This window comes from Penicillium angulare (genome assembly GCF_028827245.1).
Source record: "Penicillium angulare strain IBT 27051 chromosome Unknown utg000002l_segment0_segment0, whole genome shotgun sequence".
Classification (NCBI taxonomy): domain Eukaryota; kingdom Fungi; phylum Ascomycota; class Eurotiomycetes; order Eurotiales; family Aspergillaceae; genus Penicillium; species Penicillium angulare.
This window is the reverse complement of record NW_026623161.1, coordinates 1,640,364-1,667,931: the sequence shown is the minus strand read 5'-3', so window position 1 is coordinate 1,667,931 and position 27,568 is coordinate 1,640,364. Positions and strand designations below refer to the sequence as shown.

At 48.2% G+C, this 27,568-nt stretch overlaps 15 protein-coding genes across 15 annotated transcripts; 8 read left to right on the top strand and 7 right to left on the bottom strand.

The window, feature by feature from the left end:
* Window positions 1-118: 118 nt before the first annotated feature.
* N7478_002083 (putative transcriptional regulator) lies at window positions 119-1,355 on the top strand (the record flags this gene model as incomplete). The annotated part of the gene is made up of 2 exons (XM_056918297.1): window positions 119-433; window positions 513-1,355. Coding segments are annotated over 2 exons (1,158 nt in total), but the record flags the coding sequence as incomplete, so codon positions are not given.
* Window positions 1,356-1,491: 136 nt separating this feature from the next.
* Window positions 1,492-1,890, bottom strand: N7478_002082 (DUF5310 domain-containing protein; the record flags this gene model as incomplete). Its single annotated transcript, XM_056918296.1, has 3 exons — window positions 1,492-1,578; window positions 1,635-1,712; window positions 1,792-1,890. 3 exons carry the CDS (start codon window positions 1,888-1,890, stop codon window positions 1,492-1,494), a joined length of 264 nt encoding a protein of 87 aa, XP_056783907.1.
* Window positions 1,891-2,208: 318 nt separating this feature from the next.
* N7478_002081 (putative AP-1 adaptor complex subunit beta) lies at window positions 2,209-4,846 on the top strand (the record flags this gene model as incomplete). The annotated part of the gene is made up of 7 exons (XM_056918295.1): window positions 2,209-2,279; window positions 2,355-2,375; window positions 2,453-2,584; window positions 2,650-3,287; window positions 3,342-3,910; window positions 3,970-4,331; window positions 4,387-4,846. 7 exons carry the CDS (start codon window positions 2,209-2,211, stop codon window positions 4,844-4,846), a joined length of 2,253 nt encoding a protein of 750 aa, XP_056783906.1.
* Window positions 4,847-5,363: 517 nt separating this feature from the next.
* On the bottom strand, window positions 5,364-5,741 carry N7478_002080 (uncharacterized protein; the record flags this gene model as incomplete). The annotated part of the gene is made up of 1 exon (XM_056918294.1): window positions 5,364-5,741. One exon carries the CDS (start codon window positions 5,739-5,741, stop codon window positions 5,364-5,366), a length of 378 nt encoding a protein of 125 aa, XP_056783905.1.
* A 103-nt stretch (window positions 5,742-5,844) lies between these two features.
* Window positions 5,845-6,051, bottom strand: N7478_002079 (uncharacterized protein; the record flags this gene model as incomplete). The annotated part of the gene is made up of 1 exon (XM_056918293.1): window positions 5,845-6,051. One exon carries the CDS (start codon window positions 6,049-6,051, stop codon window positions 5,845-5,847), a length of 207 nt encoding a protein of 68 aa, XP_056783904.1.
* A 207-nt stretch (window positions 6,052-6,258) lies between these two features.
* N7478_002078 (uncharacterized protein) lies at window positions 6,259-6,616 on the bottom strand (the record flags this gene model as incomplete). The annotated part of the gene is made up of 2 exons (XM_056918292.1): window positions 6,259-6,296; window positions 6,412-6,616. 2 exons carry the CDS (start codon window positions 6,614-6,616, stop codon window positions 6,259-6,261), a joined length of 243 nt encoding a protein of 80 aa, XP_056783903.1.
* A 467-nt stretch (window positions 6,617-7,083) lies between these two features.
* On the top strand, window positions 7,084-7,371 carry N7478_002077 (Phenol hydroxylase C-terminal dimerization; the record flags this gene model as incomplete). The annotated part of the gene is made up of 1 exon (XM_056918291.1): window positions 7,084-7,371. One exon carries the CDS (start codon window positions 7,084-7,086, stop codon window positions 7,369-7,371), a length of 288 nt encoding a protein of 95 aa, XP_056783902.1.
* Window positions 7,372-8,275: 904 nt separating this feature from the next.
* On the top strand, window positions 8,276-9,508 carry N7478_002076 (NAD(P)-dependent alcohol dehydrogenase; the record flags this gene model as incomplete). The annotated part of the gene is made up of 3 exons (XM_056918290.1): window positions 8,276-8,452; window positions 8,543-9,151; window positions 9,218-9,508. 3 exons carry the CDS (start codon window positions 8,276-8,278, stop codon window positions 9,506-9,508), a joined length of 1,077 nt encoding a protein of 358 aa, XP_056783901.1.
* Window positions 9,509-9,771: 263 nt separating this feature from the next.
* On the top strand, window positions 9,772-11,528 carry N7478_002075 (threonine synthase THR4; the record flags this gene model as incomplete). The annotated part of the gene is made up of 3 exons (XM_056918289.1): window positions 9,772-9,825; window positions 9,890-10,406; window positions 10,480-11,528. 3 exons carry the CDS (start codon window positions 9,772-9,774, stop codon window positions 11,526-11,528), a joined length of 1,620 nt encoding a protein of 539 aa, XP_056783900.1.
* Window positions 11,529-13,830: 2,302 nt separating this feature from the next.
* Window positions 13,831-14,875, bottom strand: cspA (putative cell surface protein; the record flags this gene model as incomplete). The annotated part of the gene is made up of 2 exons (XM_056918288.1): window positions 13,831-14,420; window positions 14,485-14,875. 2 exons carry the CDS (start codon window positions 14,873-14,875, stop codon window positions 13,831-13,833), a joined length of 981 nt encoding a protein of 326 aa, XP_056783899.1.
* Window positions 14,876-16,463: 1,588 nt separating this feature from the next.
* N7478_002073 (DNA primase subunit PRI1) lies at window positions 16,464-18,109 on the top strand (the record flags this gene model as incomplete). The annotated part of the gene is made up of 3 exons (XM_056918287.1): window positions 16,464-16,657; window positions 16,720-16,911; window positions 16,975-18,109. 3 exons carry the CDS (start codon window positions 16,464-16,466, stop codon window positions 18,107-18,109), a joined length of 1,521 nt encoding a protein of 506 aa, XP_056783898.1.
* A 1,064-nt stretch (window positions 18,110-19,173) lies between these two features.
* Window positions 19,174-20,211, bottom strand: N7478_002072 (MAM33 family protein; the record flags this gene model as incomplete). The annotated part of the gene is made up of 3 exons (XM_056918286.1): window positions 19,174-19,666; window positions 19,737-19,917; window positions 20,034-20,211. 3 exons carry the CDS (start codon window positions 20,209-20,211, stop codon window positions 19,174-19,176), a joined length of 852 nt encoding a protein of 283 aa, XP_056783897.1.
* Window positions 20,212-20,622: 411 nt separating this feature from the next.
* N7478_002071 (translation machinery-associated protein 16) lies at window positions 20,623-21,270 on the bottom strand (the record flags this gene model as incomplete). Its single annotated transcript, XM_056918285.1, has 3 exons — window positions 20,623-20,905; window positions 20,959-21,043; window positions 21,102-21,270. 3 exons carry the CDS (start codon window positions 21,268-21,270, stop codon window positions 20,623-20,625), a joined length of 537 nt encoding a protein of 178 aa, XP_056783896.1.
* Window positions 21,271-21,935: 665 nt separating this feature from the next.
* N7478_002070 (putative exonuclease) lies at window positions 21,936-23,930 on the top strand (the record flags this gene model as incomplete). The annotated part of the gene is made up of 1 exon (XM_056918284.1): window positions 21,936-23,930. One exon carries the CDS (start codon window positions 21,936-21,938, stop codon window positions 23,928-23,930), a length of 1,995 nt encoding a protein of 664 aa, XP_056783895.1.
* A 1,050-nt stretch (window positions 23,931-24,980) lies between these two features.
* On the top strand, window positions 24,981-25,989 carry N7478_002069 (Fig1 domain-containing protein; the record flags this gene model as incomplete). The annotated part of the gene is made up of 4 exons (XM_056918283.1): window positions 24,981-25,011; window positions 25,078-25,146; window positions 25,223-25,550; window positions 25,611-25,989. 4 exons carry the CDS (start codon window positions 24,981-24,983, stop codon window positions 25,987-25,989), a joined length of 807 nt encoding a protein of 268 aa, XP_056783894.1.
* Window positions 25,990-27,568: the final 1,579 nt, after the last annotated feature.

Genomic DNA, 27,568 nt, shown 5'->3' with positions numbered 1-27,568 from the left:
AATCGCAACTCCCAACTCAATCAGGACCACGCGACTGGACGTGTCAAATTTCTTGAAATTCAATTATACAATCCTACTGCACCCCTTTCCCTTTACCTACGCGTAAATTGGACCCTAGCTCAGCGTTGAAGCTTACGAACACGCGCCATACAAGACACATCTCCGACTCTCCACACAATATACCATGGCACCTACGTATAATTTATCGGACTCTGAATCAGAAGCCGAAGCAACCACTACGCCATCTGATTCGGTGCTAGAAAAAGGTCTACGCGATGAAGTTGCCGGGATATTCAAGTCGGGAAACATGGAGGAGTTGACAGTGAAACGAGTTCGACTTTCTGTCGAGAAGAAGCTTGGTCTTACAGAGGGCTACTTTAAACAGACTGGGGATTGGAAAACGCGGAGCGAGGAAATTATCAAGGCAGAAGTGGTGAGATTTGAGAAATTTTGATGTCCGATTGGCATGGACATCGCTCTTTAGACCTGGAACTAAATGGGAATCTCTGTAGGAAACACAGGAGAACGCCGACAACGACGAAGAGCCACCTACAAAATCACCCTCTGCCTCACCGCAGTTGAAGAAGACAGCCGCACCCAAACGAGCCAAGCGAGACAGTGTACCAAAGCCAAGGAAGCGACAAAAGACACAAACACCCGTTTCGGAGGAAGAGGACAAAGAGGACGATGATGAGGAGCCTGAACCCACTGGCGACGAGAGTGAGGAAGAGGTTGAAAAGCCAAAGAAGCGTGCAGCGGAGCCTGTGAAAAAGAAGAAGTCGAAGCCTGCGCCTGCTGACTCGGCAGAGGGGTCGGACGCCCAGAAAGAGGAAGACACACCGATGGACGACGTCAAAGCAGACTCGGAAAGCGAAATGTCCGTTGTACTGGATGAGGAGCCGAAACCGAAGGCTGTTCGCAAACGGAAGAGCTCCGAGTCAACAACCAAAGAGAAAAAGAAGCCTGCACCCAAACCCAAGGCCAAAGATGGGGAGGACCCCGACCAGGCAGAGATCAAGCGATTACAAGGGTGGCTGCTCAAATGTGGTATTCGGAAGATGTGGTTTCGAGAGCTCGCACCTTACGATACTGCAAAGGCGAAGATCAAGCACCTTAAGGGGATGCTGGAAGATGCTGGCATGACGGGGCGATATTCCCAGGAGAAGGCCAATAAGATCCGCGTCGAGCGCGAGCTTAAGGCAGACTTGGAGCAGATCCAGCAAGGTGCGAAGCAATGGGGAGCGGTCAGCGGGGATGAGGGCGAGAATGATGGCGAGGCGCCTCCGCCACGACGCGTAGCCCGCGGTCGACAGGCGCTTGCGTTTCTGGAGAGCGATGGTGAGGAATCCGATTGATAACGATTGGCGAGTGTTGTATGGACGATACAATTCGAACGATCACATAGCCATTATATCCCGCAATGACCAATTATATGTATCTTTATCTGTTGAACTAGCTCACGAGGCATTGTTATGGGTACTTCATAATGCGTCACCGGCCGGCTTTGGATCCACTCATGCGTTGAGCGGCCAAGCTGAAGACTGCGACAGATGAGATAAAAAGGACTAGGTTGTAGAACTTTTCGTAGTCAGCCACTGAATACAGCTTTGCACGGGGTTTAAGGGGAGGTGTACTGCTGTCCGGGAGTACTCGTTCTCCTCGACCTCTGTTCGGGCCTCGACGAAGAGACGCCGTAAGTTAGGGAGGTTAGCCTGTGTGTGAATTAGCTTCAAAATCAATGATAGAATGAAGAGTTCTGATTACCATTTTCTGTCCAGCTCAGAAGACGACCTTTTCAAGGAGGAGGAAGCTGTGGTGGTAATGGAAGTAACCCCAGAGGTGCAAAGCATAAAGCGGACGGGAGAGAGTCCAGAGCCCGCCATTTGCCATTGTGGACAACTTTTGATCGCCCTGACACCCTTTCTCTCCTCTTCCGCCTCGTCAGTCCTCTTACTCACCCCCGAATCCTCTCTCTTTCTTCTCTATCTCATTCAATGTTTTTAGCGAGAGAAGGGGGAACGGTCTAAGTTTTGTTTCCGATCGCCTTTCCATATCTACCACCCCCCGAAGTCGCGCGACCGGTGAGAGCTTGCGATTCCCCGCAGTCTCGAATACTGGACCACCCAACCTCCACGCTTGATTCCACGATATTTTCCGAGAAGGGATAACAACGACCGTGGTGGGAGCCATTGATTTCTCAGTATGGCAATGAACAAAATCCGCGGCGCCTTCGCGGTGCCCCGAAAAGGAGAGACATTCGAACTGCGAGCTGGTCTTGTGTATGGATACCCCCTCTAAGTACAGGTGGCCATTTGGTCATTCTGGAGTTCCGATTGTACTAACCAGTGGAATAGCTCCCAGTATGCTTACGAACGGTATGTGGCTCGCCAATTTCGCAGATATGATGGATGATCTATTCGGAGGTAGTGTAGCGTGGCTGACACCCTCACAGGAAAGAGTCTATTCAGAAAACCATCATGGCCATGACACTAGGCAAAGATGTTTCTGCTCTTTTCCCCGATGTCCTGAAGAACATTGCTACCGGCGACCTGGAACAGAAGAAGCTGGTTTACCTCTACCTTATGTAGGCATTATGCCCGAACTCCCCCAAAAAGGGGACGGCGTTTGCTGACCACTCGAATCATATAGGAACTACGCGAAATCCCATCCTGACCTCTGTATTCTCGCTGTCAACACATTCGTCCAGGACTCGGAAGATCCAAACCCCCTCATTCGAGCACTTGCTATCCGCACCATGGGTTGTATTCGGGTAGAGAAGATGGTGGACTACATGGAAGAACCGCTGCGCAAAACTCTCCGCGATGAGTCGCCCTATGTCCGCAAGACAGCCGCAATTTGCGTCGCCAAGCTTTTCGATCTAAACCCTGGCATGTGCCTCGAGAATGGATTCTTGGAGTCACTACAGGAGATGATTGGAGACCCCAACCCGATGGTCGTAGCCAACTCGGTCACCGCACTTTCGGAAATTCAGCATTCAGCACCGGAGACCGGAGCCCTCAAAATCTCTAACAACACACTGCGCAAGATGCTGATGGCATTGAATGAGTGTACGGAATGGGGTCGTGTGACCATTCTCTCTACTCTTGCTGAGTACAGAGCGGTCGATGTGAAGGAATCGGAGCACATTTGCGAGCGAGTTGCGCCTCAATTCCAACACGTGAATGCCAGTGTCGTTCTTGCGGCGGTCAAGGTTGTGTTCTTGCACATGAAATATGTCGGCCCGGAGTTGGCCAAGACATATCTTAAGAAGATGGCACCCCCACTAGGTATGCTACATTTTCGATTTATTGGATGGGGGATTGGTCGCTAACAGATAGCAGTGACATTGGTATCTTCAGCACCCGAGGTGCAATATGTGGCGTTGCGAAACATCGATCTTCTACTCCAGAAGCAACCGGATATCCTAAACAAGGAGCTACGTGTGTTCTTCTGTAAATACAATGACCCGCCATATGTGAAATTCCAAAAACTTGAAATCATGGTGCGAATAGCAAATGACAAGAATGTCGACCAGCTCCTGGCCGAGCTGAAGGAATACGCAGTCGAAGTTGATATGGACTTCGTTCGACGTGCTGTGAGAGCTATTGGCCAGGTTGCTATCAAGATCGAGAGTGCTAGCGAGAAATCCGTGAACGCACTGCTGGACTTAATTAACCTGAAGGTGAATTACGTCGTCCAAGAGGCTATTGTGGTTATTAGAGATATTTTCCGAAAGTACCCTGGTTACGAGGGCATCATCCCAACTCTGTGCCAGTGTATTGATGAGCTGGATGAGCCTAATGCCCGCGCTGCATTGATCTGGATTGTTGGAGAATACGCTGAGAAGATCAGCAATGCCGGCGACATCTTGGGTGGTTTTGTCGAGGGCTTCAATGAAGAATTCTCTCAGGTTTGTTTACATCTCCAAATTCCTATACTTGACGTATATTGAAACTAACACTTCGCTAGACCCAGCTGCAAATCTTGACCGCGGTGGTGAAGCTCTTCCTCAAGCGGCCTGATAAGGCTCAAGGCCTGGTCCAGCGTGTACTCCAAGCCGCTACCGCTGAAAATGACAACCCTGATGTCCGTGACCGAGCCTATATTTACTGGCGTCTGTTATCCACCACAGCCGACCAGAATGCCACAAAGAGCATCATTCTGTCCGATAAGCCTGCCATTGTCACAACTACTGCCTCATTACCACCTGCTCTCTTGGAGCGCCTTCTCCAAGAGCTCTCTACTCTCTCATCTGTCTACCACAAGCCCCCAGAGCAATTTGTTGGACAAGGCCGCTTCGGTGCGGATGCCGTCCAAAGAGCCGCTATTGAGTACGTCCATATATCTTCCAATTTCTCTTTCCACAGTCACTAATTCGTTTCACAGGGAACAACTTGAGAATGCTCGCGAAAACCCACTGGCCGCCGCTGCCGCTGCCGCCGTCAGCGGTACCGCCCCTGCTCCACAAGCGCAAAACAACGTCGAGAATCTGCTGGACATCGATTTCGACGGCGGTGCTCCGGCATCTGCGCAAAACAACGACGCCGGTATGTCCGGCCTAGAGGGCCTCGCTGGTACACCAGTTCGAGTCCAGTCTCCTGCTGTCGGAGTTCCTGCGGCTACTCCATCGCCCGCCCCACCTGCCAGCAACAACCTGGACGACTTGCTCGGAGTATTCGGTGACTCTGGACCCTCTCAGCCTTCATCAAGTGGCGCCAACGGCAGCGGAGCTGCTAATGACTTGATGAATGGATTCTCCGGCCTCGATCTATCCGGAACGGCATCTCCTCCACCTAACAACAACCAGGGAAAGAAGACAAACGAGGATATCCTGTCTCTCTTTTAGATCCTGTTATTGGGTATACCGTTCCCAGCAAAAGGTAGAGGCTGGTTGTTTTTTATATCCATATGTTTGCAAGCGAGGATCTGAACAGAACGAGATAGAATGGTTTCTTTTTTTCTTCTACGTGTTTAATTTGTCGTCTTTCCTCCTTTCCCGCATTCCTATCCTCCTGCCGGAGTTCAAAAGGCTCGCATGTATATCTTTTCTTCTCTGGAAAAAAGTGATCCGAACGAGTTCTCTTTATTTCTTCTGCCGTATGTATTGGCTAGGTATGAATATCATCATGAGGATTGCTTTATCATGCTTTCTCTATTGCTATATATAGGCCCCTTCCACAACTGAGCGTAGGTGCGGAACCGGAAAAATATAATTCCGGCGGTGTACCTACACTAAACATTCATGCTATGCAGATGACTTATTATCCATTTTCACTGCGGGGAGTAAGGCTACTACGACTGAATGTTACTTCTCTAGACATCCAATTCTTCAACGATTCCAGATCCCCTGCTTGAAGGAGTATTCAATCGGATATAATTGGCAACACAAGAAAGCTCTGATGATCACCCCCGCTGTAAACAACATGATCTCCCTCATGCTCATCAACGGGTGTTGTTAACTTCATTGATTCCACTTCTGGAAGTGACATATCATGACCAGAAACTCGAAGTACGAGCCCTTCGCCAGCCTCAAATACCACACCCACGGGCCATATGGGAATTAATAGGGGTACAACAGATCCGGGGGTTATAGGTTCACGACTTCGATGGTCATAGTTGGGAATCTCATCTTCGTCACGGCGCGGCCGAAGGCTAACACGGTGCGAAGCCCGAAGCATTCCCTGCTGACCAAGTCGCTTTGCAATATTTACATTCGGCACTTCTGGCTGCGGTTTGCACATTGGTGACCAATTTAGATACTCGAGCATTTCTCCAGATGAGGATATTTTGCGAATTTGAACGACAACATCGATTCTTCTTTGGCAGAGCAGGACATGTATAGCTTCACGAAGGGGCGGCCGCAAATTTCAGTATAGTAACGGATGTTCTTTTGCGTGCTGGAGGCCATGCCTGCTCCAGGCGTTCAACAATTGTTTTAGCCAAACTATCTTCATATCCGGGAAGACTAAGGCGAACAGGGGGTGTATCTTCTTCCCATCGGTTTTGGATTCCTTTTGCATAGAAATCATAGAATTGCTGCAGATCGTCCATAGCTTCGACTCTATAGAGATCATGCCATTATTGGGTCGAGTGAATTCGTAGCCATTTGCGAGAACTCTTCGCGCTCTCAAATGTCTGTAAAGAGCCTTCACAATGAAGGCCAGTCGAGTAGGAGGCTGTCAAATAAAGAGGGATGTCGCCTATGTTTTCAGGGTGGATTTGCTTTTCTTCCCAGTACTCATCACATAATGGGCGTTTTTAAACCATAGCGCCAAGGTTTTCTACCTTTCCGAGGCCTGTTAAAAAGTAGTGAGTATCTATTGTGAACTTTTCTCGCGACATTTGCGCCATAAGTGACTTTCTTAATGCCAAAAATCGAAAAGAAATATTTAATGTTCATTATCGACTTACCTGCAAATCCATGAAGGATCATCTCTCCAAAAGACGCCTTTGGAATCCCACCACGACACATTTGCTGGCTGTGCATATCGGTCAATCCTTCCCAGGGCGCTAAAGCTTTGACGTTGGGGTGATTCAATCGCGATGCAAAATTGATCTTTGAGATAGCAAGCCTGGAATTTCCCCTAATCTTTCGGTTAGAAAATCCACCGGCCATCAATCATTGTACTCATTTGTCGCGACTAACATCATAACTACAGATCCATTGCACCATGGCTGCTGAATGATCCAATCCACCGAATCGTAAATATCCGTTGCCTCCTACCAATTACTTAGTATTGAGCAGTTTTCAAACTGTAGATGCGCGACTGACCTGTTCTCCCCAGAACATTAGATTTCCTTCGGAATGACCAGCTCCTCGAGCGTCAATATCGACAATTGCGTAGCCCCTCGAGCACCACTCAGCTGGGTTGAGTCCCTTGATATTGTTCAGCAAATGCAAATCCTCATCTTTGGCGACAGGGTATCATCCTTTTCTTGGGAGACTCACTTCAAAGGTCTCACATCCACTGAGATTCTGATATGGAATTCCCATTCTCCATGGACCCATTACATCGTAATTAAAAGAGCCGGATCCAGCTTTGCCATATGGGGACCAGGGAGTGATGGCGGGAACCTTTTAGAATGTCTGCTCAATTCCCACCCACCCTTGTTGAACACATAGTTCTGCATCCTCATCCCCACCGATCTTTTCAGTGGGAGGACATACCTGCCTTTGTGAAACAACAGGCGGAAATGCGCTTTTACGATGGATCAGCTGCGAATGATGCATACAAAATCTATGGTGTAAACCCAATTCAGGGTGCATTGGCGGTAATTAGACCTGATGGGTATGTTGGTATTCTTGCGCGCCTTGATAATACGGCGAGTTTGGATGATTATCTGAGACGGTGTATCCGCCCTGCTGCATAACGGACATAGACGTTTAGACTTGGAAATAGATTCGAGTCTATGAAACACATATTCTACTGCTTAGCACGGCCATCTTCATGAAGTATCTCGATATCCAAGACCACACAGCTCAAAAGTTGAATTATATCATTCATGGATAGCGTCCATCTGATCTCAATTGAAAAAAAATGGCGGTTTTATAGGTTTTCCCACCAAAACCTAGATAATTTCCCACATTCACACATCAACGTGCCCAAGTAGAAGATGTATGCCGAGGTGTAGAAGTCCATGGTAACCGGTGTGGTGGGGTCTAGGAATGATTACAAATCCAAGAGAAAAATTGGATTGCTAATTAAACTTCTCACGTGGCGCCACACTTTTCCTATTAGAGGCAAGTCTCCATTCAATTTTGCCGCATACACTTGCCACTATCTCTTACTCCAAATGGTCATCAAGGAAAGAAATTCGAACCCAAAATGGTCAATAGATAAATGGGATAATTACACATGAACAGATTGAAAAAAAAAAAATTGTAATTTTTTATCAATAATGTAGAATCTCTCTGAGCCTATACGTACGCAGAGGAGCAATAAGGATATGCGTCTCGAATCAAGCCTTTCCCTCCACTCAGAATGGCCAGGACTCCAGGAACCAAAACTCAACTATGGAGATTACCAGGTTTTTAACTCCGCCATTAGACCCATTGCTGACACCACTCCTTGGACATTTCAGGATAAAACCCCGTTTTTTCTTTACCTAACATCCGATGGATCAGTGGATCTACGTCCGCGGCCAATCATGCGGTTATGCGCGGGCCCTGAGGAAGCCGGCTTGCCGAAGAAGATAAATGGGACCGACCCAGAAATTTATCTCGGCCGCGAAAAGTGAAGTGCAATCTCAACAGTACACATATCCAACATACACAATGGCACAGACAGATTATAAGTTTGAGGGCTGGATGGGCCTTGACTCCAGCTCTGCTGAGGGTAACATGGTCTGGCAGGAGTTCCAGCCGAAGGAATGGGAAGAGACCGATGTTGATATCAAGATTTCTCACTGTGGTATCTGTGGCTCGGATTTGCACACTCTTCGCAGTGGATGGGTGAGTCTTCGTTGTTTCCTCCTTTTCTGAAATCGCTTGCAATAAAATCAATTGCTATATTCATTAGTATTCGTTACTAACTCTATAAAGCGTCCTGCTAGCTACCCTTGCTGCGTCGGGCACGAGATCGTTGGTACCGCCGTCCGCGTTGGATCCAAGGTAACCGACATCAAAATTGGAGATCGCGTCGGCGTCGGCGCCCAGAGTGACTCCTGCCAAAGCCGCTTTGGTGACTGCGAAGAATGCGCCATGGGCTTGGAGCAGTACTGCTCCAAGCAGGTCATCGGCACTTATAACGGTACCCACTACAACGGTAGCAAGTCATTCGGTGGCTATGCGCTGTATAACCGCGTTCCTTCACACTTCGCCATTAAGATTCCTGATGGGATTTCTTCTGCGGCTGCGGCGCCCATGCTTTGCGGTGGTGTTACTCTGTACAGCCCGTTGAAGCACAACGGTTGCGGACCCGGCAAGCGCGTTGGTATCATTGGTCTTGGTGGATTGGGTCACTTTGGTGTGCTCCTTGCCAAGGCTATGGGTGCTGATCAGGTTGTTGCGATCTCGCGGAAGAAGGAGAAGAGCGAGGATGCTCTTAAGATGGGTGCGGATCTTTACATTGCTACCGATGATGAGCCGGACTGGGCTACTAAGCACTCTCGCTCTCTGGATCTTATTGTTTGCACCGTTTCTTCTATCAAGGTAAATTTGAGGATTGTTTCCCCGTATGCAGTTTTATGCGATTCTTATGCTGATGGTTTTTGTTAGATGCCTCTGGTCGAGTACATTGGACTTTTGCGAACTGCTGGCACTATGGTTCAGGTCGGTCTTCCTGAGGAGGGAGGTCTTTTTGCCCCCGTTCGCCCCCTGATGCGTCGCCTGAACATGCAGAGCTCGCTGGTCGGTAGCCCGAGCGAGATTCGGGAGATGTTCGAGTTGGTGGCTGAGAAGGGCATCGAGCCATGGATTGAGGAGATCCCCATGAAGGATGCCAACAAGGCGATTGTGGATATGGAGGATGGTAAGGCGCGCTACCGCTACGTGCTTTGCAATGAGTAAATGGTGGATACGGCCATGTACATATAGACATACAATATATTGTAGAAAGCATAGAAGCATAGACGAGACGAAATGAGACACGAATTATCGCGAGCCAATCATTATCCACGTGACTCCGCTTTCGGAGGTGCACCCCGCGCTAAACCAAATGGGGGAATGAGGGACCGGTCTCTATAGAAGATTATCGCGATGATTCATCTTCGACTTTCTCTTCCTCCCTTGAAAGCATCTGCACTCAATCGGCTCTCTACAGCCCTTTCATAATGTCACCTACTTTATCGCAAAAGTATTTGAGCACCCGCGGTGCGGAGTACGGCGTAAGTCACGGAAAACTTTTTCCTCCCCGCCATTGTGGCAAATATTCTAATACTATGCGATCAGTTGAGTTTCGAGGATGTCGTCTTGCAGGGTTTAGCCAAGGACGGTGGCCTCTTTATTCCCGAGGAGATTCCCTCTCTTCCTGACTCGTGGGAGACCGAGTGGGCTGATCTCAGCTTCGAGGAATTGGCTTTCCGTCTCCAGAGCAACTTCATTTCCGAGTCCGAGATCCCCTCCGACGACCTGCGCGATATCATCAACCGATCCTACGCTACCTTCCACCACCCCCAACGTACCCCGCTCGTCGATCTCGATGGCGAAAATAAACTCCACCTCCTCGAACTCTTCCACGGTCAAACACGGGCGTTCAAGGATGTCGCATTAGCCTACCTGGGCAACCTTTTCGAATATTTCCTTGTGCGCAAGAACGAGGGCAAGACTGGAAAGGACCGATTGCATCTCACTGTTGTCGGAGCTACAAGTGGTGACACTGGTAGTGCCGCTATCTCAGGTCTTCGCGGAAAGAAGGATTGCTCCGTCTTCATTCTGTTCCCCGAGGGCCGCACATCCCCCATTCAGAGTAGGTTCAATTCCCTAATTATTGCGAAGACCATAAAGTCGCATATCTTGCTAACTCTCCTACTTTTACTTAGGACTTCAAATGATCACTGTTTGCGATGCCAACGTTCACAACCTGGCTGTCCAGGGAACCTTCGATAACTGCCAAGATACGGTCAAGGCTCTGTTTGCCGACCCTAAGATGAACGCCGAGCACCACCTTGCCGCCGTCAACTCTATTAATTGGGCCCGTATCCTCGCCCAGATCACCTACTACTTCTACGCATACTTCCAGCTCAAGAAGAGCCCCGGCTATAATAAGGAGAAGCTCCGCATTGTGGTGCCCTCCGGCAACTTCGGCGATATCCTCGCTGGTTGGTTCGCCAAGCAGATGGGTCTCCCCGCCGACAAGCTCGTCATTGCAACCAACGAGAACGATATTCTGGACCGCTTCTTCCGCAGCGACGGCCACTACACCAAGAAGGCTATCGGTGCGCCTGCCGATGCCGAGGATGTCAAGGAGACACACAGCCCCGCCATGGATATTCTCGTCAGCAGCAACTTCGAGCGTCTCCTCTGGTTCCTCGCCTACCAGACTAACAACGGTAGCACTGCCGAGGAGCGCCGCGGACACGCCTGCGAAAACGTCAGCTCGTGGCTTAACGACCTTAAGTCTAAGGGTGGTTTCCAGGTTCCCAGTGCTGTCCTCGAGGCTGCCAAGGCTGAGTTCGAGAGTGAGCGTGTTAGTAACGATGAGACCATCTCTACTATCCGCGACACCTTCACCACTTGCTTCCCCACCAACACTGGCGAGAGCTCCCCCAAGAGCACCAAGACCGGTGGTTACGTTCTTGATCCCCACACTGCTGTGGGTATTGCTGCTTCGCGCCGCTCTATCCAGCGTAATCCGGGTGTTCACCATATCTCTCTTTCTACCGCTCACCCGGCCAAATTCGCTGATGCCGTTGACCTGGCTCTGAGTGGTAAGGAGGGCTACAGCTTCAAGGAGATCCTTCCTGAGGACTTCATTGGTCTTGAGAAGCGCGAGACGAGAGTTACTGATGTTCCTGCTGGTACTACCTGGGAGGGCATCCGTGATCTTGTTATTGCAGAGGTTGACCAGGAGCTGCAGGGCCAGCGTTAAGTAATACCAGCTTGAGTATATGAAAAGTTCATTATTGGGAGATGACCAGTAGAATTTCTCCGTCATTATGTTGTAAAAGACATGACAAAATATTCTTACTGGAATAGATGAAAAGAAAAATGCGATATAAACATAAGACTTACGGCATACAGCTGGCAGGCGTACCCTATGCTCCTTCAATTTGTTCACTTAATACCATAGCAGGACGGTTTAAGAGTTTCAAACATACTTTCTAGTTACCACATCCTAATGAACCGAGTAACTGGTTTCATTCTTCATGAAATGAAGAAAGAAGAGGAAACTATCTCGAAGCTGCCATTTTCACCGTAATCCCTGAATGCATCATAATAGCCTCCAATCCCACTCAAAAAAAAAAGATAAACGGATGTAATATTCAAATATCAGCGAAAGGATTTTTTTTATTAGCGGGATTGGCGGGATAGAGGAATTTGGAGATCCGTAAATGGTCCTCTTTAGCCCGCTCTACAATTTGCATAAAATCGATGTGCAGCCTGGGCTGGACCATGATTCCCATCGGCAAATCTCATCCATACATCAGGGTCATCCAAGGGCGATGTGTACCAACGGGTACTGTATGCGGTACAGCCAGATGTCTTTCAAAGATGGGACGGCTCGCATGAGAATCAGATACTTGTAAGATCTGAGATCGCACAATTCTTGGAAGACCCGCGAAATGGAGATCATGAGTTTGTAGTGAGTAATTATTTGAGTTTCTGGCATCAGAATGGCCTATCTCTTGCGCTTCATCGTTAATCCGGCCAGAACGGCGAAGTTAGGAGCAACAGGGGCAGAAATATTTCCTCTTCGTTACTCAATGATCGGTTGTTGGTTGTTAAGGGCCTCAAGATGATCAAGAATCTCTGCTGGTAGAGCCATGGGATCCACTCGGAAAGAGCAACATGAGGGATTGCAGGCGGTTCCGCAATTAGTGCAAGAGCCCTAATAAGCAAGCGGCTCCTCATACTTTGATACAATTGCGACAACACATGTACCAAAAGGGCCCGACTTCTTCCTGCAGTGATCGCATGCAACCACACATATGTACCCGATTTGATGAATCACCGCTGCACGAACCCACATAGGCTTGTTGGCAAGGGGGCTGATAGTAGAAAGATTACGTCAATCTACATCTCGAACTGGTGGCTCAGCGAGGGTTGCGTTCTGAAACTTCGTTCTCCAGTGTTAAATGATCGGGTTTCCAAACCGATTCGGGTAAGTGATAATCTTCTTGCTTCATCTTTACAAAGAAGCTCTGTCCAGCGCAGGTGCCACTTCGTCCGGGCTATCTTAGCCGGATTGGCTGTTTATATGTCAGATTAGACACCCCATTGTTTATGATCAGACATCGCTTACCCATGATGCACCCATAGTCCATAGACTGGCGAGATTCAAGAGTGATCAGGTATCAATATCAAGATAAGATCCAGATAGTAAGAGAGACGCGTGGAAATGGCGAGGGAAGGGGTGGGATGGAAGTAAGAAAAGGAAGACATGGGAATTAGATAGGGAACAACTTGAAGTACTAGCCGTGTCTGCGTGGGTGAAGTAATGTCCGTAGGCACGCTGGAGTTCAGGTTGGATAAGAAAGAGAAAAGAGAGTCTGTAGGTAGAGACTATCATTTTATAGTCCTCTCACTACTAGTAGTATACACTCTCACTACTATATACTCTCATTTCATTGAAGTAGTGAGGTGATTTGAGGCAATGTCAACGCGTGACACGTCCACGAGTGTTTCATTCAATCTGTCAAAGGTGACCTGTAAAATTTTCGCATCATTATATATGTTGTAAAAGATTATAAATTATTCTTACCTACTGGAATCTATACATAAAATGGAAGACATACGGAAAGACAAACAGAACTTAAACGATTGAATATAAGAAATTCGTATTATATGAAGTATTCGTGTACAGATAGATAGCTTCATGAAATGTCAAAGGCAATAATACAAAGGAGCAATGATCCAAGCAAAACAGCTATTTATTGATTACTATTACCATATATCACTAGCTGGACATCAGAAACGATAAAAAAATCTCGAAATGACCAAGCAACTTTTATGCCCTAACCCAGTATGGGCGGAGCTCAAGCGGATCTATAATCGATGCACTGTAGACCAAGCAAGTAAAGCACAACAAATTAAGGTCCCGACTCCTCGATCCTTAAGACCCCCACCACGAAGGTCTAAGAACCACTGAAGTTAGGTAAGTTGAGAAGAGTAGAGTACACCTATAAGTAGGTAGGTGACAGCTACCTCTCGCTCATCCGCTAAGCTGAAATTTACAGCAAAGCGAAGAGACCGACGATACCAGCCAGGAGACCGGCAGCGGGCTTGACGCTGGAGGCAGCACCAGTGAAGACACCGGTGGAGCTGGGCTGGGCAGGGGTCTCAGGGGTAGACTCAGGGGTCTCAGGAGTAGAAGTAGACTCGGGGGTCTCAGGGGTAGCAGGCTGAGTCTCGGCAGGAGTAGCGGGCTGGGTCTTCTCAACCGAAGGAGCAGGCTTCTGGGACTGAGTGGGGACAACAGCGGAAGACTGGGGAGGCACAACAGCGGAAGACTGAGGAGGCACAACAGCGGAAGACTGAGGAGGCACAACAGCGGAAGACTGGGGAGGCACAACAGCGGAAGACTGGGGAGGCACAACAGCGGAAGACTGAGGAGGCACAACAGCAGAGGACTGGGGAGGAACAACGATAGAGGTCTGCACGACAGGGACGGTAGTCGCGGGGACGGTGGCGTTGTGGAAGGTGACAGGCTTCTCATTATCACACTGAGTGCAGACAGTGGTCTTGGTGAGAGTGATAGTGCTGGTCTGGGTGACAGGAACAGTCCAGGTGGAGGTGCCAGAGGTAACAGTGGACGAGGTGACTAGAGATAACATGTTAATGATTGTTCGACTGTATGATATACTTCTAGTCGGGCATTGACTTACCAGGGCAGGTGGTGGTCACGATGGTGATGGTCTTGGTGGTACCAGGGTGGCTAGGGGTGTGGGTGGGCTTCACAGGGGTGGTGCAGGGAGTGGTGGTGTGCTCCGGGGTGTGAGTGGTGGTGTGCTCCGGGTGGTGGGTGGTGCTAGACTCGCAAGGAGTGGTGGTGTGCTCCGAGTGGTGGGTGGTGGAGTGCACCGGGGTAGGAGTCGTGCTGGTCTCGCAAGGAGTAGTCCACGACTCATGCTCATCAGCAGGGCGGCTCCAGGAGTGACCCCAGCTGTCGGCGCTGTGGGCAACGGAGGGCTGAGCGACAGCGGCCTCACCACGGGCCTGCATAACACCAGCGAAGGCTGGGCTAGCGAGGGCCAGAAGAGCAATAGACTGGATCATTTCGAGAGATTGAAATGGGGTTTTTTTTACTTGGAAAGAAAAAAAGAAGCTTGGAAATGTCAAACGAGTGAAGTCGGTGGAGGAATAAAGAGACTCTCTCGAAGAGGCAGCAGGAGGCAGTTTATATGCTTGCTCCAAGACACATCGTGCAAGTTGTGCCGGATATGGCTGCCATGGTTATCCTCAGGAGAAAAAAGGTTGACCTGATCCACATCGATGTTGTTCTTGGCTGAAAGCAGGTACGGTGACAGTGAGCCACGGATAGTATGAGCAATTATTGATGGCTACAGACAAGTCATGATGCATCTATCTAATGACTGCGGATGCAAACGTGACATGCTGTTGTATCATCTGGGTTGACAGACCCATTAAGCTCCACAGGAGTTCCAAATGCGGAAATAAAGCAAGAAGAGCTTTGCAGTAATGCAATTAGACCCGCAAAAAAGTCTTTAGATTGACGAGGTTGACCAATCAACAAGATCACCGTCTTGCAGAAGTATAGGATTTCAAACCCCGATCCTAGATAGAGATATTAGTACAGGATTTTGTTGCAATTTCATATCCCAAATATCATCATAAGGCGGGCTCAACGTCGTGGCAAGGCGTAAACCAGAATATTAAAGCCAACACCAAGCCGGAAACAGTACATGTGGCATTCACCACCAAGCTACACGCGGACAGCAGAGGAGATCTCATCCAAGCCAATAGCAGACATTGGTTTGGACTGGAATCCTGCGATTGGAATGCACACCCATCTGACAGGGCTCTACTTGGCGATCAAAAACGGCCAGGGTCTTCCGGTACTAATCGGAGCGTTTCCTAGGAATGAGGAATGTAGATCCCGTATGGTTTGGCTTCGGTCCTTCCTCTGTGATTCGCAGACATCCAGGGTCAGGAATGTGGATCATGAGCTGATTTCTGGCTCAGCCCGGATCTGCTAGCTGAACAAACTGCCAAATCAAGACAGCTGATTCATGGATGCTATATGAGATGCACCATTGATGCGACACAGCGATTTATTGTCGATGACAGAAACATCCTGGTTGGCACCGAATGAGAAGTCCTCTCCACTCTTGAAAAATCATTATGTTCCACTGAGTGATTTTAGATCTTGCACCACTACCCGAAAGCGGATGGGTACTTGGCGGTACATGGGTCCTAACGATACTAACGAATCAATCCAGTGTAAAGCCTCTTTTCTTGGGTAGCAGCTTTGGCCAAGACGAGGGCCTTGTAACACAGTTCGTCTACGGGTGGCGGGGACTCCAGAAGATTTTGAAGAGAATTTGGATGCAAACGGAAATAGTAGAAGCTGAAGCTTTTTTATTGAGATATATTCAAATTTGTGAAGGTACTGGATGCTGTAAAGGCCATACTATGTAGTTGTTAGCGCCTGCAGGAGGAGAAGTAGACGCGCTGTCCGGAATAGGCAAGATTAAAGGCACGTGATGTAGGGCTTAGGGCACGACGCGTCGACGCGTGAGGCTTGCCTGTTCGAGTTCGATCCCGTGTATGTCAAGTATACCAAATCGATTATAGGTAGTCACAGCAATTTCTATCGCTGCCTTTTTTCAGAAAAGTGCCAGTCATGCCTCACTCAGTATCTCCCCCCGGCTCAGCGCCCCGAAATGACGACGAGGCCATGCCCGATGCCCCTACAGAGGGCAATGGAGTTAAACTAGAAGACATGTTTGACGATGACGATGATGAAGAATTTCCGGCGTCAAGCGCACCTGCGCAGGATGTCAAAATGGAGAGCTCGCCAGTACCTATACCGGAGCCGTATGTTGCATGGATTCATAATTACAACGCGATGTTTCCCCGCTTACCAGTTCATTGAACAGGATGCCAACTTCATCCGGCGTGGATCCGGATGTCATGCTCGCCTTTTACCAGCGCCTTTTCCCCTTCCGATATCTCTTTCAATGGCTCAACCATGGAGTTGTGCCCACTCGAGACTTTGGCAACCGCGAGTTTGCATTGACACTCCAGAATGATGCATATCTTCGATACCAGTCATACCCAACCGCAGACCTGTGAGATCGTGCAATTCCTGACATTGAAAAGCGGCGCCCGTGTGGTCTAATCATCTTTCACAGTTTTCGGAAAGATATCTTGAGAATGAACCCCTCCCGTTTCGAAATTGGTCCCGTTTACAGCACGAACCCCCGAGACCGCAAGACCCTCCGCGGGGGGCAGATGAAACCGGTCTCTAAAGAATTGGTTTTCGATATTGATATGACTGATTACGATGATATTCGAACATGTTGCTCTGGCGCTAGCATTTGCGCCAAATGTTGGGCGTTCGTCACAATGGCTATTAAAGTGATCGACGCTGCGTTACGGGAGGATTTCGGCTTCGAACACATCCTTTGGGTCTATTCCGGTCGTCGTGGTGCTCACGCGTGGGTCTGTGATCCCCGCGCTCGAAACATGTCAGATGATCGTAGGAGGGCTATCGCTGGTTATCTTGAGCTTGTAAAGGGAGGCTCTTCAAGTGGCAAGAAGGTCAATGTGAAGCGCCCTCTACACCCTCACATTAATCGCAGTCTGGATATTCTGAAGAACGGCTTTGGGCAGACAACACTTGTCGATCAAGATACATTCGCAAGTCCTGAGCAGTCGGAGAAGCTTCTCAATCTGCTTCCAGATAAATCGCTCAACGACGCCCTGCGCAGGAAATGGGATTCATCTCCCGATCGCCCCAGTACCAACAAATGGGCCGATATCGATTCTTTGGCGAAAACAGGAAAAAGCAGCACATTGAACACCAGTATCCTGCGTGATGCAAAGCAGGATATCGTATTGGAATATACCTACCCGCGTCTTGATGCGGAAGTCAGCAAGAAAATGATTCACTTGTTGAAGAGTCCATTTGTTATTCATCCTGGTACTGGCCGAATCTGTGTTCCCATCGATCCCAAGAAAGCAGAACAATTTGATCCTCTCTCTGTTCCGACAGTTCTGGAACTACTTGGCGAAATTGACACTTATGATGCGACACACCCGGCAGGTACAGGGGAGGTCGACATGCCTGGTGTAGAGGGTAGTGCAGCTAATGGTTCTGACACGAAGGGTTCTCGAAAAATGCATGACTATGAGAAGACTAGTCTGAAGCCCTACATTGACTTCTTCCGAACCTTTATTGCGAACTTGCTTAAGGAGGAACGGACTGTCAAGCGGGAGCGGGATGAGTCTGGTCCAGCAGTGAAAGCTGATCCAATGGAGTTCTAATTTCAACGCCGGAGAACTGAATCATCCTGCCCCTTTACCTGTTCTCTTGTGAATTATGACCATAATGCCCCGTCTTCTCTGTTTCATTTACCGAGACCTGTTTATCATCAGAGTTATCGCTCGCAGGATCTCTTGCGCTGGCGTTTTGAGGTGTTACTGCATGATCCTCAATTCTGTTCATACATCGATAGTATATCAATCATCATTATACGATTTAAAACCAGTCCATCGTCATCAATTGATCTAGTTCGTCTAAAGGCCCTCCTCTCGCCTCTGCGTAGTATGCGGGGGCCACGTCAACCTTGGAATATTCCAAAGTTGAAACTACTAGTACATACTAGAGTAAACCTTACAGCTTACCTAGTTTATACCATCCAGAGGTCTTTTGCAAAAGAATATAGGTAGTGGAGTTTTGCTATACGTACTAAACTTGGGTTATACATATCCATAGTAGTATATGCAAGATCTAGTACCTACTACATATAGTAGCGTTCTTTTTACCCATTCAAATTGTTGGCTATATCCACGGATCCTCTCTCGCACACATATGCACGTCTTTTGTTTCTGCATGTTTTATATACATTCGTACATATCTAGGGCACGGATAGGATCCTACATGTATAAGACTTCAAGTTATTCCCGAGGTAGTATTCAAGCTCTTGGTTACATTGTACTAGTTGGTACCCAGTAGTACCTATTATCACGCTTATCCGTCGATATAAATCGGGGAATATGAACCATGAACAGATGAGTACTGGTATTGAATAAAATTGGAACATAATACGATATGAATTGGATGCTCGTGGTTTTTAAAGAATAAATCATTTATATAGTTTAAAAGCTCTCCACCATTTATCAACGGTGAGGATTGGGGTTATATTTAATTTGTAATTGTTGGTACATATCTGAAAAGGTAGGCTACTAGCCAAACACAGACCAGTTCACATAAGAGGGTTATTACAACGCAAGGAAACGCGTGATGAAAACGTCAGGGAGTAGAGGGTGAGGTACAAAGAGTCGGAACATGATGAGGAAAAAGTTCAAGCCAACGACAAATATATCGTTTAAGCAGCAATGAACTTGCGAACATTCTCCAACCAGGAGACGTACTCCTTCTGCTCCTTGAAAGCAATATAATCGGTGACCATGTTCTGGAACTCGACGTTCAGACCACGCTCCTCGAGGTAGCGACCCCAGAAAGCAATTAGCTCAGGATCAAGGTTCTCGGCAGGGGGACCGGCGTAGAGGTTCTGGCGGGACCAGTCCTTCTCAGCGGTCTGGGAGTGGGCGAGCTCGGCATCCTTGAAGTGGGAGATCTCCTCAACCTGGAGGTCACCGTCCTGGATAACAGCCTGGATCAGGAGAGCACCGTTGTTGGCCTTCTCAACAGCAATGTTCAGGCGGGCGGGGAAGGTGGGGGGCAGAATGTCGTCCTCGGACTGGACCTCCTGGTTCTGCTGGTAGTCGGCCTCATCGGACAGAGCGTCGTCGGTCAGGTCGTTCATGGGGTCCTCGGAGAGGTTGTTAATATCGGCGACGGTGAAGGTGACGCGGATGCTGTTCGGAGGAATCAAATGTCAGTTTATTTGATGGTCCGATTGTTTCTGGATACGATTGGGCTGCATACTTCTCGTTGCCAAACTTCTTGGTCAGAACAACCTCCTGCTCGCCAGCGACGTCCTTAACCTGCCATTCACCAGCCTGCAGGGTGTAATCAATGCTGGCCTTTTGCTCCTTGGCATCCTCAGCACCGGAGGCCTTCTCGTGCTTGACTTCTTCGTCAAGCTTGGCCAGAAGCTCGACATCTCCTATACAAAAAAAAAAAAAAATCAAAACATTAGCAATCTATCTAACAGAGCTCACAATGCTAACACCAACTAGGGCTGATCACGTATTAGCATAGATTAATTGCAATTTAACTTACCCTCAGCAGCGGGCTCGCGGAACACGCTGGAAGTAGAGAAAGCAGCGTAGATGGGCTTGGAAGCCTGCTTCCAAGGCTGGAGAGCTGGCTTAGGGAGAACAGCCGGGCGCAGCGAAGTGCGCGCGACAGAGCGGGAAACCCGCGGGATGGAGCGAGAGAAGGCACGGAGAGAAAACATTATGAATCAAAGGATGAATTGTGATGGTGACAACTGGAAACGTGTTGAAGAAAAAGATGGAGAGCTAGCGCGATGATGTTAATGCCAAGCCCGGGCCTTCCCTGGCTCCGGCCGATTCGGGGTGCAGATCTGCCGCAGTCATTATTGGTAGAAAGAGCTGTAGTCAATGGGCAAGCCAATAGTTACATATTCTTATGTGTTGTTATTATATTTTATTTAAGTTGATGTGTTCCGTTTCAAAATTCATATTCAATATATTCATCACATCGAGACAAGAACTGGTATCAACTGGTACTTTTCGTGAGAAAACAAGCTTTTATGCATATCCCATATTGCGCCAACTACACCAACTTGAAGCAGTGGCGAAGAGAAACAGAGATTAAAATCAAAGATCAAACAGAGTATTTGCAATTATGACATTCCCTTGGGCGGAAAACTTGATTCCTGCTTGCTTCCATCTTGACACAATCGAATGAACTTGGCCGAGCTCAGGGCTGTCCATTCGCCATTCCAATGCTTTAACTTCAATAACGCATCCTCTTCGCCAAGATCTGGCATCCAAAATCCGGTCTTGAATTCCTTCTCTTCTGTCTGCGTCCGTTGTTTCAAGGCCTCCTCTCGGCGGGTAGGTGGGCGGCCCTTGCGGCGTTCTTGATGAAGCTCGGCAATCTCCTCTGCGTCTCGGTTGATACACCTAGGTGTCAGGTTAGGATTGTACTGCAATGTCCCGCTCCGGTGTGCACATACTTATTTACTACCTCTGCCAATCCAGAGTCGGTCAACGGTTCTTCGATAGCTTGAACAGCATCGTGGAAATATTCAATTCGCTCCACTAATATCACTATTAGAATATTGCCTCTCCTAGATCATGATTCAATTCCCATGCTCACTGTATGGCTGACGAGCCTTCATCACGGCTGAAGTGTGGCGGATCAATCGGTCGTCGCGGGCGCCTGCACGGCGCAAACGTCGAGCATCACGGCTGAATTCATGGAGGGCGTCGACAGCACCGCGCTTCTTAGCGATTTGCTTGTGTACTTTTTGGAGTGTACGAGGCATTATGGCAAGAGATCGTTGGGTGAATTAAGTTGGTATCTTCATCCACCGCTTCAAGATTAGATTCGATAATTATTTTTTTGGGCACCTGCAGAATCAGGCGGTCACCACGCCACCACCGCCTTCCCTAATCATCCCCATCGCGTCTGCGCGTCGAGAGGGGAACAAACGTGAACAAACATTCCACCAGCCATGGCGGTATTTACTTGGTGATTCATGTGTCCGTCCTTTCTTCTTACCATATTGCACATTGATTGCTCCCTTTTGGTCTTTGCACTTTTCCAAAATCCGCATGTTATTGTTTTTCGACTGATCTCGAGGACCCGCTTGAGCCTCGACCCTCGGTGCCGCTATGGGTATCAAAGGTAAATTTATTCGATGAAAGGGAGGGTATGTTCAAGCTTAACACAACCTTTGATAGGATTGCACGGTCTTCTCAAATCCATTCAAAAACCATGTCATCTAAAGAAGTTTGCTGGGCAAACACTTGCTATAGATGCTTATGGCTGGCTGCACCGCGGAACAGTTGCTTGTTCCGTGGATCTGGTCCTAGACAGGCCAACCAGGAAGTAGGAGATCATCCAACCCCCCGCGAAAGCACCACAACGCACCATGGCACCAATACTCATTATAATAGACATATTGATTTCGTCCTGCACCGAGTCCGCATGCTCCTGTACTTCGGAGTAACTCCCTACCTAGTGTTCGATGGCGACAATCTTCCCAGCAAAGCGGCTACGGAAGCAGACCGACACCGCCGTCGTCAAGAGAGCAAGGCCTTAGGACTGGAGTTGCAGCGGAAGGGCAAACTGCCAGAGGCCTATCAAGAATTTCAGAAAGCCGTCGACGTAACACCCTACATGGCCCGACAGCTCATTGAAGAGTTGAAGCAAATGAATGTACAGTATGTGGTGGCTCCATACGAGGCAGATCCTCAAATGGTGTTTCTCGAACAGAGGGGGATTGTACAAGGGATAATTTCCGAGGATTCGGATTTGTTGGTGTTTGGTGCAAAGCGTCTGCTGTCAAAGTTGGATCAGCATGGCGAATGCATTGAATTAAATCGCGCAGACTTCACAGCATGTCGGGAAGTCAGCCTTGTTGGCTGGAGCGACGCAGATTTTCGTCGGATGTGTATTCTCAGTGGGTGTGATTACCTAGCCAATATCCCGAAGATGGGACTGAAGACTGCCTACCGCAGCATTCGCAAACATCGTACTGTGGAAAAGGCTCTAAAAATGATGCAATTTGATGGACAGTTTAAGGTCCCAGCGGACTACCTGACGAACTTCATACAGGCCGAGAACACTTTCCTTTATCAATGGGTATTTTGTCCCACCGCTAAACGGCTTGTGACCTTGACGCCCTCCGATGGTGTCAATCTTGAGGAAATGCCCTTCATTGGGGCAGATGTGGAGCCAGAGATTGCGGCTGGGGTCGCTTCTGGGGATCTAGACCCAACGACCAAGGAGCCGATTGAGTTGAAACCGTTGGCTACAGGTAAAGTGCCCCTGGGCATTAGTCGTCGTCAAACTTTGGGTTCGTCTTCAGAGCTGAAGCCCAGCAAGCCGATCAACTCGTTCTTCACCCCGAAACGGAGGCCTCTGGCCGAGCTGGATCCAAACAGCCTGACCCCATCCCCCAGTCAGCAGCGCCTATTGGAGAGGAATTCGAACATGTCTTGGCAAGCGAGCTCCGCACCCTTGCGCTCTAACACAGTTAGGTCCACTCCAGTAAGGGCCTTCTCCGACCAGGGTGCTAGTCCCATGATTCGAAGTGTCGAGCGAAATACTCCTTTGGCTCAGAGCAAACGAGTATCGAGCTTGCAATCGACTAAGCGGCAGCGATTGTGTTCAGAAGCTGAAGATGATTCTCTTCCTGTCCGTCCCAATGTACAAAGTCGGTTTTTTGCTGCTAGAGAGCAAGCTAGCCCCAGTGGACAGAAATTTTCCCGAACGAAGAAGCCACGAAAGTCGACATTGGATGTCTTTTCAGATGAGGTGGCGGAGGACATATTCTCCCAAATTCCCAATCCTGACCCAGAGGCTGAGCCGGTTCAAAATGCAGCCAAAGAACAGCATGAAGAAACTATTAAGTCTGAAGTTGTTGAGGCTGGATCAGCTAGCGAAACTGATGGCAACGCCGTATCAAATAAAACTTCTTTATTGCAGCCTGAGAGCTCTGAAGACTGCAAGTTCAATGACGCTCTAACTTACCACGTCCAAAGACAGAACTCGGATCTCGTAAGCAGGTTCACATTCAAGTCGGGGTCCAAACCTGGGTCCCCAATCCAGCGCTCCCCCGCGACCAAAGTTCCGGTGATTCAATCTGGTAACACAGGCCCATCCCCATCGTCGCCTCGAAACTATACCGTCACGACGCCAAGCAGGACCCCTCAGCGCCAACACCTCACTGTACTGCAGCGACTGGGCCAATCAGCCCTTAAACGATCTCAGAGTATCAACTTTCCAACTTCTCTTCGACATGCGGATTCTTCGGAGTCTCAATCAGATGAGACGCCAGCTATTACACAGCCCAATACACCTCATGGCAGTGAGGATCTTATTGTCCCGGACAGCGACGAGTCGGAAGAGGAAATATCGACCAGCTTTGGACAAACTTCATCATTTGACATGAAGCACTTTTCGTTTGCCGCCAAATGATACTGTCAAAGCATTTGGGGCGTTATGCATTTTCGGGTCTTGGGAAAGGAGTATTGAATGGACACAACCACCCACTTGTGGAGTGCATTTTCATGGATCGGTGATCCCAATATTTTATTGTTCATGGCGTGGGGTAAATGGCGTTATTTGATATGTATTTTATTATTGGACCTTGCACTGTTAGTGTCTAAGAATGAAACGTGCATTACTCTTATTCATCTTTTGGCCGCTTGGATTCCTTGATATGGCCACCGATCCTACCAAATTGCGGAGTACGGACATATGGAGCGAGTGCATCAGATAATTAACTCAAGTGCTGTGGAGGCTGGGGATGAACCCACGAGTGGCGCTTGTGGAGCCAACTTACCAGTAAATCTGATCCACGCTAGTCTGTTCTCGGATTAGTGTTGATGCCTGGATGAGCCCGATCTCTGGCAGAATTACCCTGATTGGGAGGCGGTAAAATCTGGTTTCCCGGGAAGCAGGAGAGTAAACAAAGGCGGTTGGCCCAGCCTCCTAGATTCCCATACTTGGTCTCCATCCCCAGCCTCCAAGTTGACAATTGTGTGGAATTGAGCCTGACGTGGATTTCCTGGATAACAGCTACGATCTTTTCTCCTCCCCTTTCCATTCCTTCTACACATTCCTCTCTCTCTACAACTCCCCTGTGTTAAACACTAGGTGGTGCAAGAAGCTTCATTTCTGACCAAATTCGACTCTTGTGATTTAGGTGCGATTCGAATCGAAAGACCTGCCAAAACTCCGACTGTACTTTAGTGTACTCCGTTGAGCCCAACATCTACCTTCGCAAGAAGTGTCAAGTCTTCTCATACATCGTCTCCCACATTCTTTCTCCGCATTCCAACCATTCTTGACGTCGGCTGCGTCCGTTAATAGAGATCCTCGATCTACGAAACAGCACGTCGCAACTCGACTGGGCAGCAGGTTTTGCTCCTGCACTTGATTCTACAACCTCCTTCTCGGGGACCCGAGGGGTGAGTCTGTTGACGTGAAAGAGGTGGGCCAACTTGTGTGCCATCGTTCGACGCAATGCCTGTTGATTTTGCTGCTGGATGGGCCCGTATGTGATAATAACCTTCCTATTTCAATCAGTCAACATTGAAGAGATTCACTAACTTGAACGCAGGATTCGTTCCCATGATCGGGTACCACCATGTGTTGATGATTATCATTGCAGTTGCTATTATTTTACTGTGTAAGTTCGAGGCATCCGCTATCGACCCTAATTTCAACGCCCGTGCGAGTCAGGAATGTAACTAATGGCCATTCAGCATTATTATTGGCCGGGTGTTCCTCATCATCTCCGCAAATCCCCAATATCTTCTTGATCTCGCTCTACTATGAAAGCTACAAACCCGACTTCGACCTGTCACAAGTCCAACCTGATGTCACAACAGCTATCGCACATATCGTGGCCGGTGCTGAACTAGAAGTCCGAGTCGGATACTTCGGTATCTGTATTCAACCCGACCACGGTTCCTACATTTGCAATGCAAATGCCACAGCGCTAGCAGAGGTTGTCACAGTGGACCAAGACCCACTCAATCTTATTTGGGTTGCCTCGACCTTCAAGGATGCAGTAGTATTCCCATACCTCCTGTAAGTTTATCTCTGATATATGCATGCAAGTTCTTGGCAAAGTAACTAATAAACAACTAGTATTGTGGCCGTTGTGCTCGCTTTCTTGTGTTTCATTTTGCTTGCCACATTCCCTGGCTGGCACGAAGAGCGCGATGACGCTGGCTCCGAGCTTGAAGTCAAGCCCTTCCCCTCTCGCCCTGTTTCACAAGCAGCACTCGCCCTCATCTTCGTTTCCTCAGTATTTGTCCTAGTGTCCGTGTTATGGCAACATACAGCGTCCGTCGCAGCAAGTACTATCGCCCAAGATATGGGCAACGGAAGCGTCAAGAGTGGAGTCGGTTCATCAGCCATGGTTCTTGGCTGGTTCGGCTTTGTTCTTTTGGTGGTCGTAACCATCGGCCTTCTTGTTATGATTCTCAGCATCAAACTCATCAGGCAATTAACAGATGATGAATGAGTTAACTGATATTTTCTGCGATTTACTTATCTTGCGTTGTTTATTTTCCATGTTTCACGCGACCATCAACACAACATACGACTACTACCCCTTATATCCGACAATACGACACGAATGGGAAATGATTAATACCTACGAACACACGGCACTGCTCAATAACTTATGGAGCCAAATGGATTACATGGAATACTACTGGGACTCGATGTCTCAGGGGAATTGGGTTTGGAAATTTGGAGCTCTTGAACATATCAGAGGATCGGGATCCTCTTGCCTATAATCTTGACTCAAAAAAAAAGTCATAAGCAGATCTAAATGGCTGTTCCCCTTATCAAATCAAATCAATATGTGGAATCTGACATAGAATGAATGCCAAATTATTTTGTACAGCTTTGCAACTGGTGTTGTGGTTTTTCTTGTATTTGATTTTTGCCGAGGCGTTTGTTTCCCTGTATAAAACTTATTTGTCTTTTCTTTTTCCAAACTTTATCTTAACTCACCACCGACCAGTGGCTTCAATATCATTCATCAATGAGCTCCAAACTTGACTGCATGCATCTTAACTAGCAAATCAGAGAAGAAAAACCGCCAAGCACAACTTTGTTATCTATCCACCTCTATATTAGTCACTTCAGCTTTAAATGTCCTATAAATAACTACAGCCCTTAGAGGCTCCTTCGTGCAACGGTTATGTGGCGCCTACATTACTGACGGGGGCCCATCACGATCATCGGGAAACCCCCCATTTTTGAATGAACTTACTAGCATAGTCTACGACAATTGGGGAAAAAAATTCCTCCATTTGCCTTTACACTCGTCTTTCCACTCGTCTTTCTATCAATGTAGAGCTTACAGTATAGTATGTAGTAGTGTAACAGTAGGCGGCCACTACTAGTACTACTAGTGGTAGACTCGGAGCTCATCTACCACCTACTAGTACTACTATATGTCAATGGCCAAGGGGGCCCGGGGGGAGAGGGGCATTTTTCCAATGATCGCTATGGTCCCCCGTAATTACTTCGTGATTCTCGCGAATCTCATCCCAACCAAGAAAAAAAAAGAACCTCATCGGTTCATATCCCCCTGAAATACCTACAGCTCTCAGCGGCTCATAGGATAGACTCATAGAGAGGTTCAAGTTCAAGTCTGCGGGGAATGAGTTATGCCTTTTGATGAACAACTTAATATGAGTATTAGGCTATCCAAGAGACGATCATTTCAGTAGGGATATGATGTGCATAAAATCAGCTCAGCTCCAGATCTGACCTCGTTCTCAAAACAAGGGCAGATTTGGCGTAGTACAAGACTTTCAGCCAAGCTATTGATCGGCATGATTATTGAAAGGGTCAGATCCTCATTGGCCTTTGCTCTATAGATCGACAATGTGCATATTTTCAGCTATATGTACATTGCCAGCCTTCTGTACTTGGGTATGTGGAAGTGACTTTTTGTTGATGCTAGTGGTTAATTTCGAATTCATAGAGTAGCGGTGAATGCAAGAAAAATCCATAAATGCACTATCCGATGCAACCTGACGTATTGCTTATGCTCCCTTTTGTACTAAGTAATACTACTCGAGGTA